Source organism: Nannobrachium achirus (genome assembly GCF_963921795.1).
Source record: "Nannobrachium achirus genome assembly, chromosome: 12".
Taxonomy (NCBI): domain Eukaryota; kingdom Metazoa; phylum Chordata; class Actinopteri; order Myctophiformes; family Myctophidae; genus Nannobrachium; species Nannobrachium achirus.
Window position 1 is genome coordinate 49,612,614 of NC_137832.1, and position 16,364 is coordinate 49,628,977.

Here is a 16,364-nt window from a genome sequence, read left to right on the forward strand (position 1 = left end):
CCACTGTGCTAAGCTATGGATGCCCACAAAGGTAGATGTGATGCTAACTTAATTGCATCACATCTCTAGATTCAATCAGTTCAAACTTTGTAAATGACTACAACCTATGTGTCATTAAGTTTTCTACACCTTATCCAATTAACCCACAAGTTTAGCCTAATGCTTAATGTATGCTCCAACAGATCTACAAGCACTCATCGTGTGTTTGTAACTCAAGAGAATTTACAAATGTACACTACAGTTTTACTATATATTTGTACACTCAAGAGTTCAATTAAAGGTCAGGATTTTACTGTGTTGTGTCTTAACTAGTTCCTGATTAGACCAATACAATGAATACAACTCACTTCCTCACAAAGACCAATACAATGAATACAACTCACTTCCTCGCAGGAGGAAGTTGGTACCAGTGGTCCTCAAAGAAAAGGTTGGAAAAGGCTGTCTCTTTTCACTAAGTGGTACAAAAAGTAGGAGGGTTTTCACGCCCTTGTAGTCAAATATTGAAACAGGGTTAGGGTTAGCTATGTAAAGAAACTAGATCAGATATCCATAATCCAGCATCATAAAATTGCAGTGTGTTGCCATAATCCATGTACCGGTAAATGGTCATTTGAAGCATCTGTTTGACACCTGTCCTTCAGCTGATGCTCTACATGTCGCTGATCAGGTTTGATGTTGGATTACCATGGAAACACATGACAAACCACGTTTAAAAACAAAAGTTGACAAATGCTTAAAAACACCCTTTGTCATACGAATGATGTCACAAGGATTCATTTTGGGAAACTGAAGTATTTTAAGTGTGTGTGTGCGTGCGAGTGTGTGCAGGGGAGGAGGTCACTCCAAATATATATAGACCTGTTGTGCCTTGGACTTTTGGTAGAAAACATTTCACTTGTAATCGTTTGACAGCAAAACATTTCTATTGTCATCATGAAATATCAACTCAATGGATTTCTGAAGAAGAATGGTAAATGTATTTTATTTAATTGTGTATATGTTCACATTTAATGTATTGATAAGATACATATTCAAACTGCAGTAGATTACTGTGTGCGTTATTATTGTAATGTGGTAAAAGAGTCTCAGTACAGACTCGACACTGGACCACATCTCACTTCAACAAAGTGACCAACATCTCCTCTTTCCTATAGTTCCACTCTTCATTCTCCTGCTCATCCAGGTGAGCCCAGGATTCCTGGCTCCAGTGAGTGACTGTAAAACCACTCTGGAAAAGGCTAAGAATCTTTCAGAGCTTGTCAGAGAAGAAGCAAAGGAGACACTAAAGGCGTATGTAAGTACCAGTCGACGATTGGCCACACACACACACACACACACACACACACACACACACACACACACACACACATTTTAAACAATGTACACCTGACTATATTTCATGTTTCATTGGATGGATTACTGGCCAGTCCATTCAGTTCGGGTGAATGTCACAGCACAGGTTTTGTCACATCTTATGTGGATGTCGGCCTTCCTTGCATATTTAGGCTCAATGGGGATAGCCTCATGTACAGTAACACTTGTGACTGAAATCAATATATTGCAAATGAGGGCCTGACCACTCCCGAGTTTAAATAAATGTTATGAATGAATGAATGAATGTGTCATTTGGACCCAGATTGAACCTGCTAGTGCTGGCTTGAATCATCTTCCCCTACACATTGTTTTTTTTTATAATTCAAATGTTTTTTATTTTTTCTTCTTAATACAAAAAGTGGTAATGGGTGGTACAGTGCAGCACAACAACAGGTACAAATATATATACAGTCAGTCCAAGATAATACAAAAATAAAAATACAAAGGAAATAAAAGTAGGAACCTCTTCACATCTTCAAATAAGTGTCATATATGTTAGAAAACTATCCCATATCTCTTTCATCTTTCCCATACCATTCACTCTTCCCAGCATGTACTCATACGATGTGATTTTGATCATCTCCTCGTTCCACTCTTTAAAAACAGGAGTTCTTGGGGTTTTCCAGTTCCGCAGCAGGATTCTGGCTGCTGTGACCAGTCCAACCTTTACTATTACAAAAGCTTTTTTATTTAACCCAGGGACCACTGTCCTGTCTCCTAAAAGACAGAGCAGTGGTAGTGGGGGTATGGTAAATCCCAACCATTTTGACAGGTAATCAAGAATTGTACACCAGAAAGGATACACCATGCGACATTCCCAAATCATATGGACATACGTGCCAACTTCTTCTTTACACTTCCAACATGTATTACTCTCTGCAATTCCCATTTTCTGTAATCTAGTTGGTGTGTAGTAATATCTATGAATTATTTTATATTGAATACATTTTCCCCTTGCTTCTCTGATCCCTTGTCCCCTACACATTGTTTAAGAGTTGTAGCCCAGCTGCTCTTCCTCCTGATTGCTGATTCTGTATCTATGAGGTCAAAATGGCCATTACTGTCGAGTTTGCATGTGTTTTAGCACAAACTCAGGTTGACTTAGTTGGTGCCAAATCAGAATGCAGCGGAATGATGACAGACCTCTCTGTTCTTCCAGGTGAAAGTCCATGCCATTGATGATGGGGACTATCCAGAGGAGGTCCCTGATGCCACCATCTCTGGCTCCAGCGTCACAGAGAAGCTACAGAGTATCTACGCCAAGGAGACGCTTTTCTCCTGGCACCTGTCCAAGGTGAAGGAGTACCAGGATAACGTCTGGGGCAGTCCGGAGGCCCTCAAGGAGACCATGACAACCACTATGCAGAGAATGAACCTTCACCGTCCAACAATGAAGCAGCTGCTCAACATCCTTGATCCAGAGACGAGTGTCCCAGCTACGGAGGCCCCGCCAGAGTTGTCCCACACCGATGACTTTCAGAAACTCCACTATGGATGGGCTGTCATATCCAGACTTGTAGAACTGTTTGACCAGGTGGTGAAAGAACTTACGGACCTGGAGGAAAAGGCTGTGTGTGGCAACAGAGGGTGATTTATTTTGTATTGATTTTGTTTGCAATGAGCTAAACGTTTAGACAATGTATGGTATTATTTATTGATGTTTCATATTTATTTATTTAACATATTTATAATTATTTGTTTATTTATTCCCTTATATGCAGGCGGCCCATGTATTTGTATACTGTATATCGATGCTGTGTATCTCTCATGTAGTATAAGTCATTGTCCGCAACCTGCATATGATGAAACATGAAATATAGTCTTGTACTGTGTTTAAGGTGTGTGTGATACATTCATTGAATGATAAGGTGTTCAATATAAAATATATATTGTGTGTGTGTGTGTGTGTGTGTGTGTGTGTGTGTGTGTGTGTGTGTGTGTGTGTGTGTGTGTGTGTGTGTGTGTGTGTGTGTGTGTGTGTGTGTGTGTGTGTGTGTGTGTGTGTGTGTGTGTGTGTGTGTGTGTGTGAGAGAGAGAGAGAGAGAGAGTGTGTGAGAGAGAGTTAGCAAGCTACGGCTCAGTATCAGCTATTATAGGGAGCCACTCAATTTGGAGGAGGTGTTGTTTCCCATACCCACTATTGTTGTCTGCTGTGTTTGACAATTATGCCAACATTATTGTACGTATGTAACAATGTTCTGCCCTATATGCACACAACTGTCTGTTTTCCCATTGTCTGACTGAACTGGCAGTGTTTGTCCTTTGTACGAGGCAGGCATCCTTGTACTTCTGTTTATGACCTGGTCACACAGTAAATACAAATTTCAAATGTGTCTGTGTGTGTGATAAATTCATTGAATAAGGTTTTCAGTATAAAATATATACAGTGTGTGTGTGTGCACATGTGTGTGCGTGTTCTAAACTTTTAGACATTGTATAGTGTTATTTATTGATGTTTAATATTTATAACATATTTATATTTGTTTATTTATTCCATTATATGCAGTATAACATATATACAGTAGTGTGTGTGTAGTAGTAGAGAAGAGAAATCTAAAAAAAATAAATGTTTAGATAATGGTTCCATGGCAGGCAGACAGGTAACAGACCATTAGTGTCACTGTCCACTGTTCCTAAGCCTGGTTGAAAAATGTGTCCCAGTGGCCTGCTGGTTCCGGCTTTGAGGCTGCGGCACCGCTCGCCAGGTGAAAGCAACCGAGACAGTCCATGGTTAGGGTGGCTGAGTCTTTGATAAGCCTGTGGTGTTTAAAGTCACACCATCCTTTGTATATATATCCTGCATGGAGAGATACTCAAGTCCACTGATGATCCAGGCAGTCAGAACCACCCTCTGCAGTGCTGTGCGGTTCAGGGCAGTGCCAGTCCCATGCCAGGCGGTGATGCATTCAGTCAGGATGCTCTCAGCTGTAGATCCTACGGCCTTAAGATCTTTGGCCCTGTGCTGCAGAGTGGCTAACAGCCACAGCCCAATGACCTAAAAGTCTAAAATCTCCCACGGTCCATAGGGAATTCCAGGTGAGGTCCCTCCATGATGTGAACATGTCGGAACTTGAAGCAGCCTCTGAACTGATTATCATGACACCACGTACTACTTACAAAAACGGTTTGTCATGGGCCCAGAAAGAACTCATTAACTCACGGAACCATCATGACATTATGTTGTCCAAAAGAAGATTATGACATAAGCAGTACAACACCTTGGTGCAGGTCTGTGCTCTACTGACCTCATTTTTTGTGAATAAACAGATGTTGCACAATTATTTGCTGATTTGATCATAACTGTACAAATCTGCTTTCTGTGGTATGAACCTTTCACCTTTTTATTACCCCGTTCTAATGTGCAATGCCTGACCAAGTGACCATGCAAATAGATTGACGACTGTACGTACGTAACATTCTATTGGATAACCTTATGACCTACACTACAGTACCCTACTCTAAACCTAGGGTTGTAAGGATATTGTGGTTAGTGTTTCATCTACACACAGGAAGTATGATGCCAGAGTGTTATGATGAAGCAACCACAGTAATGTGGCTGAGATAATATGATCAAATGAAGATGTTTCCATTGACATCATGCTAGATTAATCTCATCTGATGCACTTTGACCTACAGTACAAAGATTCAGCAAACGTTTTATTTTTTACCAGTAATAATATGTAAGACAAATGTTCTGAGAATTATCTCGCAGCCAGCAAAGATTATGACTTCTCATTCCTTCTGGGTCGACGGGGTTGAAACGTTATTGTGTTTATATTATTCTTCCCTCAGCTTTTTTTCAATTTCCTGAAACTTTCTGGAATAGTAGATTTGATGAGAGGGAACTTTGTATACAAATTAAGTACTGTATAGCCAATACTGTATGCTTTAGTGGTTCTCAAAGTGGGGTTCAGGGACCTGGAAGAAATGTGAATGTGACTTGTTTAACACAGGTCCGCACTGCTCAGCAGCCAATTACACATATTTTTGAGGGTCCTTGACATGAAAATGTTTGAGAACCACTGCTCCACAACTTTGCCAAAATGGACCACTAAGCACCAAACATATTCCCTCTATTTTTTGTAGTACTTCGTAAAGCACTACAGTGTATACATAAAATGTATTATTATTATTATGGTGTAGTGTACAGTATGTGTATCCATCCTTTCACATGTTAAAGCCAGCTCACCCTCACCTCTCTTGCATTATCCACAAACATCCTAACCTATTGGCTGACCCTCTAATGTAGTAATTTCTGATCTTGTCCCTCCTTCTCACTCCTGATGACAATCGTAGCATCTTCAATATCTGCCACCTCCAGCTCCGCGTTTTGTCTTTTCGTCAGTGCCACCGTTTCCAAGCCATACAGCATGGCCTGGTCTCATACACATCTTCTCTTTCACTCTTGGTTCTACACTCCCCATTGCTTTGGATAGTTAACCTCGGGTATTTTAAACTTCACCTTTGCCACCTCTCCTCCTTGTATCCTCCTCACCGTTCCACTGTCCTCCCTCTTGTTCATGCACGCATGTTCTGTCTTACTCCTGCTGACTTGCATTCCTCTTCTCTCCAGACTCTCTTCAACCTGTTCCCTGCTCTCACTACATATCACAATGTTACCTGCGAACATCATACTCCAGTGGTTCCCAAACATTTTAGCTTAAGACCCAAAAGAGACATTTTACGTTTGTCCGGAACCTAAACTAGTGAAAATAGCAGATCTACAAGCTCCGTGCTTGTAGATCTGTGCGACGCTGCGGTGGTAATTATTTGATTTGAGAAATGACGTGCAAGTAGTCATAGATAATCATTTGATCTTTATCACTTTGAAGTGTGTGGGGGTTTTTTTTAACCAAAGGATGCAGTAATTTAGAAGAAGGAAGTCATTATTTGAGACACCTCCTCTATGAGTCTTTCTCAACATATAAATGCATCTTGTGTGATTTCGATATAGTTACACACTGCATAAGTTATCTGACATTGCTAAAACTATTTGACAACTGTGCACTCGTCTTTCAGAATGAAGTACAATGCAGGTACAGTTAACTATCCTTGGTTCATCATTTACTTTCAACCATTCATCAAAAAACGTCTTCATAACAGCCGACCATATCTTTGAAACTTTACCAATAAAGGGTTACTAATACTATCTGTGTGCTTTCAGAGCGGCACACTCAATTTTCAAATTCAAGTTTGAAAGGTGAGCATTGCAAGCATTGTAACTGTGCTCACATATCCTCAGGATCTCTCAAGGTGACCTTTTTCTGGGTGATGATTGTGAGACAGAGCTTGGATGCCTCCCCTTCTTTGAGACGTCCTTCCATCGGTGGTGACTGCAGGCCCAAAGAGTTGACATTTCTATCTGCAACTATTGTCGATCAGACTTTGACTCTCTTTGTAAGTAATATTTGCCTTATTAACACAACGTTGCCTTTGCCTTAATTAGACTTCATCTCATGGTGTTTTAAAGCTATTCTTTTACCCATTTCAGCAGAATAAGGCTTACATTTACTTACTGTATTTCTAAAAACAATTGTGTTGTTTTTATTCATGTAGACTGAAATATCTTTTGGGGTGTTTTATCGTTTGGTTTTTATTGGCCAACAATACAAAATAACAATTCTTGAATGACCTAATCCTTGGTTGTTTTTAGGGTGCAAAGATTTCTTCGACTAATAATAATCCATATTGAATGCTAAATATTCTTAGCCTAGTTCCAGACCCTGAATCGCTAGCCACACCCCTTTAAATTTGAAACGAAATGTCAATTCAGGCTGAGTGTCAGGCTAAAATATTCTATGAGAAGGACATGATTCGATTGTACCTAATATATATGTATATTTTTTTATAGTTAAGGAGTGGGTGAATAATTAAAGAATGACGGTATACAGTAATAATGGCATTTGGGTTTTGGCCCTATATCTTCGGCAGATTAATTGAATCAAATTCTAATTAATTTACACTTTTTCTCGTCCCTTCCAGAATAAATGGAACGGAAACGACCTCCCTCCATGGTCCCCAGGCTTTCCTGAGCTCCGCACCCCAAAGAACTCATCTCGGACCGGGTCAGAGATTCAGTGTAGCCTGCTGTTCATGACCCAAGCCCTGGACGAAATCCTGAAGGACCAGCGGGACAACATAAACCCCCATGCCAACCGCCTTCATGATAAGCTAAAAGAGGCTATCAGAAGGGTGAAAAGCCTCTCTGCCTGTCTGAAGGGAGTCCTTGGAGGGGAGTGCTCCACAAGACCGCCCAGACCCAATATGCCGGATCACACCTTTGAGAAAAAACAGTGGGGACACACGCTATTGGTGGCATCTAGGGACTACCTGGCCTGGCTGCAGCACGAGATTCCGGCTAAAAAGTCAAAGGTCAGAGCAGCCAATATGAAACATCGCACGCATAACAAGCCGGCTCTTGTTAAATACTTTGAGGGGAGTGGTTATCTTCTGTAAGTCTGCTGCAAACTTTAATGCAATGTGTTACGCAGACATGGATATTGTTTGTGGCAGTTTATCTATGTAAACATAAATAGCATTTTAATAAGCCAGTGATCTACACCGCTTCTCTACTGCATTGTTTTGAAATCAAAATGTATAATTGATTGATCTTTTCCACATCATAACATTCAGTTTCATCATGTATTGCTTTGGATTTACATGTTTTTTTTTTTCTATTAGCATTATACATTTTCTGCTTATTATTTTATATCAAAAATAAATTATATAATATTGAATAACGAATTCTTCATCCCGTTCTTCATGCAATAGAGATTCAACATGCTTTATTCTTACACAGCCTGTAAACTGACAATATGAACCATGGCTTTGCTGATTTAATAGTTTATTTAGTGACAACAAGCTGCTCTCAAGTGACCGTAATTAATCAACTTGCCAAAGAGGCAAAAACTAGAAGGATTTCTAATACATTTCCTAATTACAATACACAGTTTGTTTTCTGTGCCTTCAGAATGATTAATTGTTCTGCTCCGGCCATCCTTCCCCTGTGATTGGTTTACTTTGCCTGAGGTATGAAATGCTGATAAGAATCATCTTTAGGGAGCCAACGGTTCGGACTCCAATCACTATAGTCCATATTGCAATTTGTGGACAGATGGACAGTGCACAGTAAGGCAGATAAGGCTGTCAATCTCTGTCACATCAATGCAAGGGAAACGGCTGCACTGCAACCAAGACTGATGCGTGCGCGGTCTTTATTACATTTTCAATTCAAATTCAGTGATAAAAGGTTTCATGATCCTGTAGGTAGGATCATGAGTTCCCCAAAATGTTCAGCTCGAGACCCAAAATAGAAATTTGGTGTCTCCCCCAACACCAAATTTATATATCTATATAAATATATGTACACACACACACACACATATAAAAAAAAGTAGTTAAGGTAAAAAAAATAAAAAACTCCACAACCCGTAATGCAACCATATTTGGGAAACAATGTTATAGCTATTAATATAGTAAATTATTTTCAGTTTGACTTGATAAAGACATATTTCAATGTTGTCTTTTGATTTATCCTAGTATTACTGCTACTGATCTGAGCAACTACTTGCATCCGCAATGGTAGTTGCAAGGAGTTGCATTGGTGCAACATGGCATTCATACTGTTGCGTTACATGGAGTTGCGACCGGTTGTATTGGTGCGGTTTTGGCCTTGGACTTAGTTATTTTTCAAATGTCTATTGCCTTTATATTACCACATCAGTTTTCTAAAACATAATCTCTGTTAAAGCTACTGAAAGGTAGGGTTTGCTGCTCAAAATTGTCTGAACAGTCTGAATACTGTACAGTACCTAAAATTGTAATTTAAACTCAGTTTTGCAAAACAAAGGCTTTTGAATCTGGTTGGAATTAGTTTAATTAAAGCAAATTGTATATTTATTTTACATTTCTAGTTACATTCACTCATGATAATGAGAATATCCACTGAAATCTCAAAATGTAGCAAATACTGTCTTGAAAACAATTAAAAGCATAAATTATGAGCCAATTAATTTCACAGTTACTTTTATTAAATAGCTATTCCATATGCATGCGCTACACACATAAGTTATGATACATTCTTTTGCAGTTTAAAAATACCCAACGATACATAAAACATTATTGCCTTATGTCCGGGGTTAAAATGAAGCCTATTACATGGTGGTTTGTATGAAGATAATTCCATTGGATGAGCTGCCTGCTAATGTAGACCTGATGATCATCACGGATGAAGTTATGAAGCATTTCTATGCACTTATGAAGTGTAAATAACAAAGTCACATACAGCATTTTGTCCATTCTGAGGTTGCTATTGGAGGCGTGGTTATCCATCCTTAAATATATGTCACTGCAATTCAAGATTGTCCAAAATAGCAATTCAGACAGAGGTGGAGAGGGCTTTGTTGTCTTTTAGTTTTTTTCTCCAGGCGCCATTAGTGTTCCGACGTGTGCCCTCCAGGACCACTGTTTCTCTTGTACTTCCTTAGTGTGATAGGATAGCAAACATTCATATAGGAAGGAGTTCTGGAGGGCTTTCTCCATAGCAGTACTTTGCCTGAGGATTTCGATAGGTGTTTTCATGTTGAACACTCTGAAAGAGAAAGGATGGGAATACTTACAAGTTGTAAGCTTGTAGATCGGCCATTTCCACCATTTTTACGTTTTTTTTATTTTTTTTTATAAGATTATTAAATATGTCAAGTCATTTCTTAGTTATTTGTCATACATGCCCGCACAATTTTGTATTTTATATTTTTGATGGCAAACAGAAACGAACATTTAATTCATATCTTTGTTCAATACCAAAAACACAATTAAATTGTTAATGGCAATGATTTGTCTGACAATGAATCATCAACTTAAATGTAAAAGTCTCAATACTGCAATGTAGAAATACTCTGTTAAAAGTAAAAGTCCATAACTCAAAATTTGAATAAAAGTACGAAAGTATTGGTATCAAAATATACTTAAAGTACCAAAGTAAAAGTTCAAATTGTTTGAAAATAGCTTGTAGAGGAGTAAAAATACAATATTTGATATGTAGTGGAGTAGAAGTAAAAGTATTGAAAATTGGAAATACTGGAGTAAAGTTAAAGTACCTCAAAACTGTACTAAGGCTGCGGTCACACCAAAGTATGGTTGCCAGCTGATAAACTCTTTTTGTGCGCGGCTGACTAAAAACGCACAGAGCGCATTTTATCCCAAAGCCTGGGACACACCTGTCACTCACTTCCAGGACCCTCCCCGTATCCAGCACCGACCCACCCGATTGGACAGAGGGGAAAACTAGAATCTGCGTGGAGAATTCATCTGCTCCTGAGCTATGCCGCGTGGAGAATTCATCTGCTCCAGCATAAACGCAAGGTCTGCGTGGCACACAGAAAACCTCTACTGGCATGAAACCGCTTCATACCATTGAAATACATTGGTGGAATGGGGAATCCACTCTCATAGGTACTTTGAGTAGAGTTTTGAGGTACTTTTAGTACAAGCAAATGTACTTAGTTACTTTACACCACTGATTTGATCTGAGACGTCACAGCTGACCTCTCTTTCTCTATACACCTACTTGTGAGGAGGTCCTACACTTGGCCAGGCACAGTTCAAAGTGGTCCTCCACTGCGGTGAAGAGGTTCTGGAAGCCCTCAGCAGCGCGGTTCAGGAAGCGCTCCAGCAGCGGTTGCTGAGGAAGAGGAACAGAGATAAGAACGAGGCCTGTGACGTGTGAAATCTACGCACATGACCTGATTTCAATCTGTGATTGACTCTGTGGGCTTCCATGCTATAAAGCCACCCACCGCCCTGTGACGTTTTTAGGTGAAAGTGTTTAGAGCAGATTTGAGTCAAATCTCATCGTTTACATGGTAAAAGATAAGCAAGCACACAGCAGTTGCACTTGCAATGTCTCAAGGAACTGTGCGAAAATGCATCTGGTTACACAGTAAAAAAGTGTTGATTTCACTCCAAGAGTGTACAACTGGTTCACTCTCAGAGTTAAACTAACACTCAGGATTTCACAGTGCTACAGATGCAGTATACAGGAAGGAACTGCAGAAGTTCCCTGAGCAGAGTCCCAGCATTTGTAGACCAGAGGTTCCCAAACTTTTTAGCTCAAGACTCAAAAGAGAAATTAAACGTCCGGGACTCACACTTGTGAAAACAGCAGATCTACATGCTCAAAACGCGTCACTTTGCACCATATTATGAGCTTGTAGATCTGCTATTTTCACTACTTCTTAAACATTGTTTTCTAATTCATGGAATTATTATATGGAAGTAGTTTTTGTATTCATAAAAAATTAAATAATTCAAAACAAAATGTAGGAAACACAAAATAAATAGGTATTCATTCACTCATGACCCAAACATGGGTACCGACCCACTGTTTGGGAAACAATGCTGTAGAACAGTGGTTCTCAACCTGTGAGTCGGGACCCCCAGGGGGTCCCCAAATGATTTTGGGGGGTCCCCAGATGATTAACTTAATGTGCAACATTGTTTTCTCTCTCAACAGTGAACAAACCAACATAAAGTTTAAGTGTATAGAGGCAATATGCACATTTCTAAATTGACAATTTAAGCTTTTTAATAGCTCTAAAAAGACAAATTAAACGTTGGCCAAATTGTCAAATATTAGAGGCAGAAATTGTGAATATAGCAGATCTACATGCTCACAACGTCTCGCAACGCGAGGCGTTGTGAGCATGTAGATCGTCTATTTTCAAAATAGAACCGTGTTGTACAAAATGTAATGCCTCAACTCTTAGTGCTCGCCAGGGTGGGGGGTCCCCAGTTAAACCCCTGCTGTAGAACTACCTTGTCAGGTTGGAGGCAGCAAGACACACAGTACTCGTAGATGTTGCAGCAGCCGTTGGCAAGGCAGCTTTTACAGATGTACTGCCTGGAGCTGGGAGCGTTCACGTTACAGCAGCCATTCACCAGCAAGTCCTTCCTCTCGCAGACATAACCTGTGAATCGTTGACAATGACCCAGATCAGTGGCTCTCAAGATACAAATGAAATATATATCATATTGTCACTGTCTGGCAGAAACCAGCTAACTAAATCTTTCAGGTTATTGATTTTTCCCCCCTATTCATGAATCAGTGCTACTGAACACCCTTTACATCTGTGTGTTGGTTAAAAAATCACACTTGTGTGAACTGAGCGGTGGAGGCTGTGTGTGTGTGCGTGCGTGCGTGTGTGTGTATTTGTGTGTGTGAATGTGAGTGTGAGTGTGCCTGGCCTGGCCTGAACAACAGCGCCCCTCCCTTAACATGTGTGGTCAAAAAAGGTATAGCAGGCTACATACACCACAGGCTACATACAGACAGACAGACACACACACACACACACGGATACACACACGGCCACGCTATGGAGACGGTGTGACCACCGCTCAAAAATAAGAACGGAAATCTGCCATTTTCAAACAATTTGTACTTCTACTTTTGGTACTTTAAATGAACTTAAATGACCCACTTGGGTCTGGATGTTGTGTTTTTTTTTTCATTTCCTGAGAAATGAACATTTTAGAGTTAGCTGGTTTCTGTCCGACCAATCTCTCGAGACAGAGTCTATGATGGAAGAGACAGACCAAGTGGGCGTCGCCCTTTCTTTGATGATGGGTTCCCAGATTGCTGTCCGACAGCAGAGACATATAATAATAATGTTTTTAAACATTTTTCACAACACAAATCGTGTATGAATGTCCCTGGCACAAACTCCTTTCAGAAGAAGTTCCGCAGCCAAATAAATATTAATTTGGGGGTCCATGACATAAAAAAGTCTGGGAACCACTGACCCAGATATATTAGTTAGTCTGGCCATGCCACTGATTGCCAGGCTAACATATATCTGTATGGTAGAACCAGGACGTCATTCCAGGCCCGTCCCAAGACGGAAATAGCAAGACATGCCATCTCCGGTTTTCCCGTATCTGTGTGAAGTGGGCAGACGCCTTTTTAGGAGATGGGAAGCAGGTTGGAGTCTATTCATTCCAATGGGAGAATGAAAGTTAACACAGCTTCTCAGCTGTATAATGGACTTTTCTCTGTCCCAGCAACACACTCTCGTGGGATCTAGCACTTAAGAGACACATTTGTAGGATTTGTGTACCATTTCGCCTCCAGTGGCTCCATTTGGGATTGTGTATCTTCCTATATGAACAATATGTGGCCTATCTCAGTGCTTACCGAGTTCATCCGTGAGCAGCGTCTTGCCCTGGATGGAGTTCCTGCACTGAGTGATCTGCCGGCTGCTGTTGCCCAGGTTGAAGCGGACCTTCCACGGGATGCGGTGGTCCGGATCCCTCACCTCCAGGAGGTTGCGGTCCCGTATGGTTCGCTCCTCCTGCGCAAAACACACACAACGGCAAATGATTCTAACCTAACGCATGGCATGGATCACACATATAGCTCTGAGACAGGCTGTGAGAGGTTTACCACGGCACGGCTAGGGTTGGGATCCGGAGGAAGGATTTGGAACCAGGTTTTTTATCACACTGCTATAGCAGTGGTTCTCAAACCTTTACATTTCAAGGTCTCACATTAACTCTGATAATGTACAAATCACATTTGTACACTGTCAGAGTTACAGACTTGTATGGGTCAATTTAGACCCCCCCTAAAGGAACCCACAGAGTCCCTGGAATCCACTTTGAGAAACACTGTGCTATAGTACAACTTTTACATTTCATGATTCACCATGAACTCTTGAGAGTGTACAAATGGATGTTGAACCAAGTGGACCCTTCCACACTGTCAAGAGTTACAGACCCGTAAGGGTCCATTTGTAACCTTGAATAGGAATCGTTTAAGTCCAAAAGGATCCCAACCCTAGGCACGGTCCGGGGGCAACATTGGTTCCAGTACCTGTTTGAGTGTGCTGGTGAGGAAGTAGATGAGGGAAAGTCCAAAGACTACACCCAGGACCCAGCGCTTTCTCAGTAATCGGCGTAGAACCATCATGGCATGTTTTTCCTATTGGGGATGCTTGCCTGTGAGCTCTCAGTCCAACCTTCTATTAGGTCTGTCTGGGCGCTCTGGGAATATGCAATACTGTCTGACAATAGTCTATACTCCAAAATAAATAATGTCAACTCCTCGGACGACCCAAGCAATCCAGAGGCCAGCTGTCTATGTTAAAACACTATAAAGATGACTCCCAGACGCAAAGAAGAGGAGAATGCATTCCAGTCCCACTGCTACTGACAGGCGACAGCTAACCCATTTTGCACGCGTACACTAGCAGCTGGCTAAGCAGATCACGCCTGTCTGTGACCGTGTGAGACGCGTTGGAGTGCAGCTACAGACATGAAATCAACATATGACTCTCTTGGACATGCACGGGTCAGAACAGATAGATAATGGGAGCAAGCTAACGGGTTGTCAACCTCAAAAGGGCTGCTTTGTTAGCCCACTAGCTAGCTGGCCTGGCACCGCTAGTAGTTGTCTCACGTCGCAGGCGTCCATGGGATACATTTTTTAAACACAGTTTTTTGTTTTTGCTGATCAAATGCTCTTCTCTTCCCCACAATGAACACGTATAGGAGTCCCAGCGTAGGTAGTGTGAAGCGAGCGGCTTGGTTTGGGGTTATAGTCCTGCTGCTGCTGTGAAGCTGTGACATCCACCATCAAAACAGACTGCAAACACGGATGTGTTGTGATGGGAGGAGGCTCGCTGATTGGTGGACGGGCTGTGTGGTGACGTCACGCAGGAAGATCTGGCATCTTGTTTTTTTTTTTTTTTTTGTTTTGGTCGGCGAATCTTCTTGAGCCCATGGCCCGGGAGGACGGTCGTGTGATTGGCTAGTTGGTTGTCTCAGCGGCGTCAATTCAGAAAAATCTAAGGTATGGCAACATGACTGGTGTCGCGTGCAAGACACCAGTCATGTTGCCATACCTTAGCAACAGGCACGATTACAGTACATTTTATTATTGTCTCCACCAGCCGAAGGCTGAGGGAGAGTATGTTCTCCCCTCCGTCCGTGCGTCCGTGCGTGCGTCCTCGCAGTTTGTGAGCAGCTAATCTCAGTCACCGTTGGCCCGATCGCTGCCAAACTGAGCACACACACTCCCTGGATGCCAATCTAGAACCTCTGCCCCACATTTTTCAAATCAGCCTCATGGTGGCGCTATAACAGGCCGATTTGTGTGGCCTGGTTGTTACCAGCTAATCTCCGGCGCCGTTGGCCCGATCGCTGCCAAACTGAGCACACACACTCCCTGGATGCTAATTCAGAACCTCTGCCCCACATTTTTTAAATCAGCCTCATGGTGGCGCTATAACAGGCCGATTTGTGTGGCCTGGTGGAAACCTGTGCTCAGAAGAGCACTGCTTCTAGTTTTCCCCCTGTAGCCAAAGTATGGCAGCTGCCATAGCTTGCCATACCCAGTTGTCGCCTCTGGGTTGTCTGGCAAGTGGCAACCATAGAACATATTCAAATTAAAAACACTCTTTTTGGAAAAGGTGTTTTCTTATCTAATGGGTATGTGAATGTCACCTACAGCAACTCTCAATTAAATCCTGCTTTCAAGCATAATCACCAAAAAAAAGCAATTTTATTTATTGTTCTAAAAAATAAAAACATTGTCAACGTCTGATTCCCTGACAACCACCCATAGCAACCACCTAGCCAATCAGTAACGTCCAGTCCCTCTGGGCTATAGGATCTACTAGACTCGACTCGCCCATTAATTTCCCACAGCATCGAATCTCTGGAACAAACAGCTTCCAGCTAACCAACTATATCTGACCATATAATGACACATGCAGCAGGCTAGTGACTGAGGTAACATTTCGGTTATGTGTAGCTTTACCACCTGTAATATGTATAATGTATAAAAATGCATTAAAAAAAACAAGAGCAGTAATATAGCAGGTGCAGCCAATGCACCTGTCATGTTGATGCTTTTCCTTTGTGATTGTGCATCCCCATTGCATTATGATTCTGTCTGTCTGTCTGTGTGTGTGTGTGTGTGTGTGTGTGTG

At 41.4% G+C, this 16,364-nt stretch overlaps 1 protein-coding gene across 1 annotated transcript; it reads right to left on the minus strand.

The window, feature by feature from the left end:
• Positions 1 to 9,419: 9,419 nt before the first annotated feature.
• spring1 (SREBF pathway regulator in golgi 1) lies at positions 9,420 to 15,006 on the minus strand. Its single transcript, XM_080738331.1, has 5 exons — positions 14,246 to 15,006; positions 13,568 to 13,724; positions 12,190 to 12,341; positions 10,943 to 11,056; positions 9,420 to 9,964 (listed from the first exon to the last, which is right to left on the minus strand). Exons 1-5 carry the CDS (start codon positions 14,339 to 14,341, stop codon positions 9,881 to 9,883), a joined length of 603 nt encoding a protein of 200 aa, XP_080594457.1. The 5' UTR covers positions 14,342 to 15,006; the 3' UTR covers positions 9,420 to 9,880.
• Between the last annotated feature and the right edge of the window lie 1,358 nt (positions 15,007 to 16,364).

Coding starts and splice junctions, on each gene's coding strand:
- spring1 (XM_080738331.1), bottom strand. CDS start 14,341: ATGATGGTTCTACGCCGATTACTGAGAAAGCGCTGGGTCCTGGGTGTA. Junction 13,725..14,245: donor TCACCAGCACACTCAAACAG/GTACTGGAACCA, acceptor TGTTTTGCGCAG/GAGGAGCGAACCATACGGGA. Junction 9,965..10,942: donor AGTGTAGGACCTCCTCACAA/GTAGGTGTATAG, acceptor TTTCTCTTTCAG/AGTGTTCAACATGAAAACAC.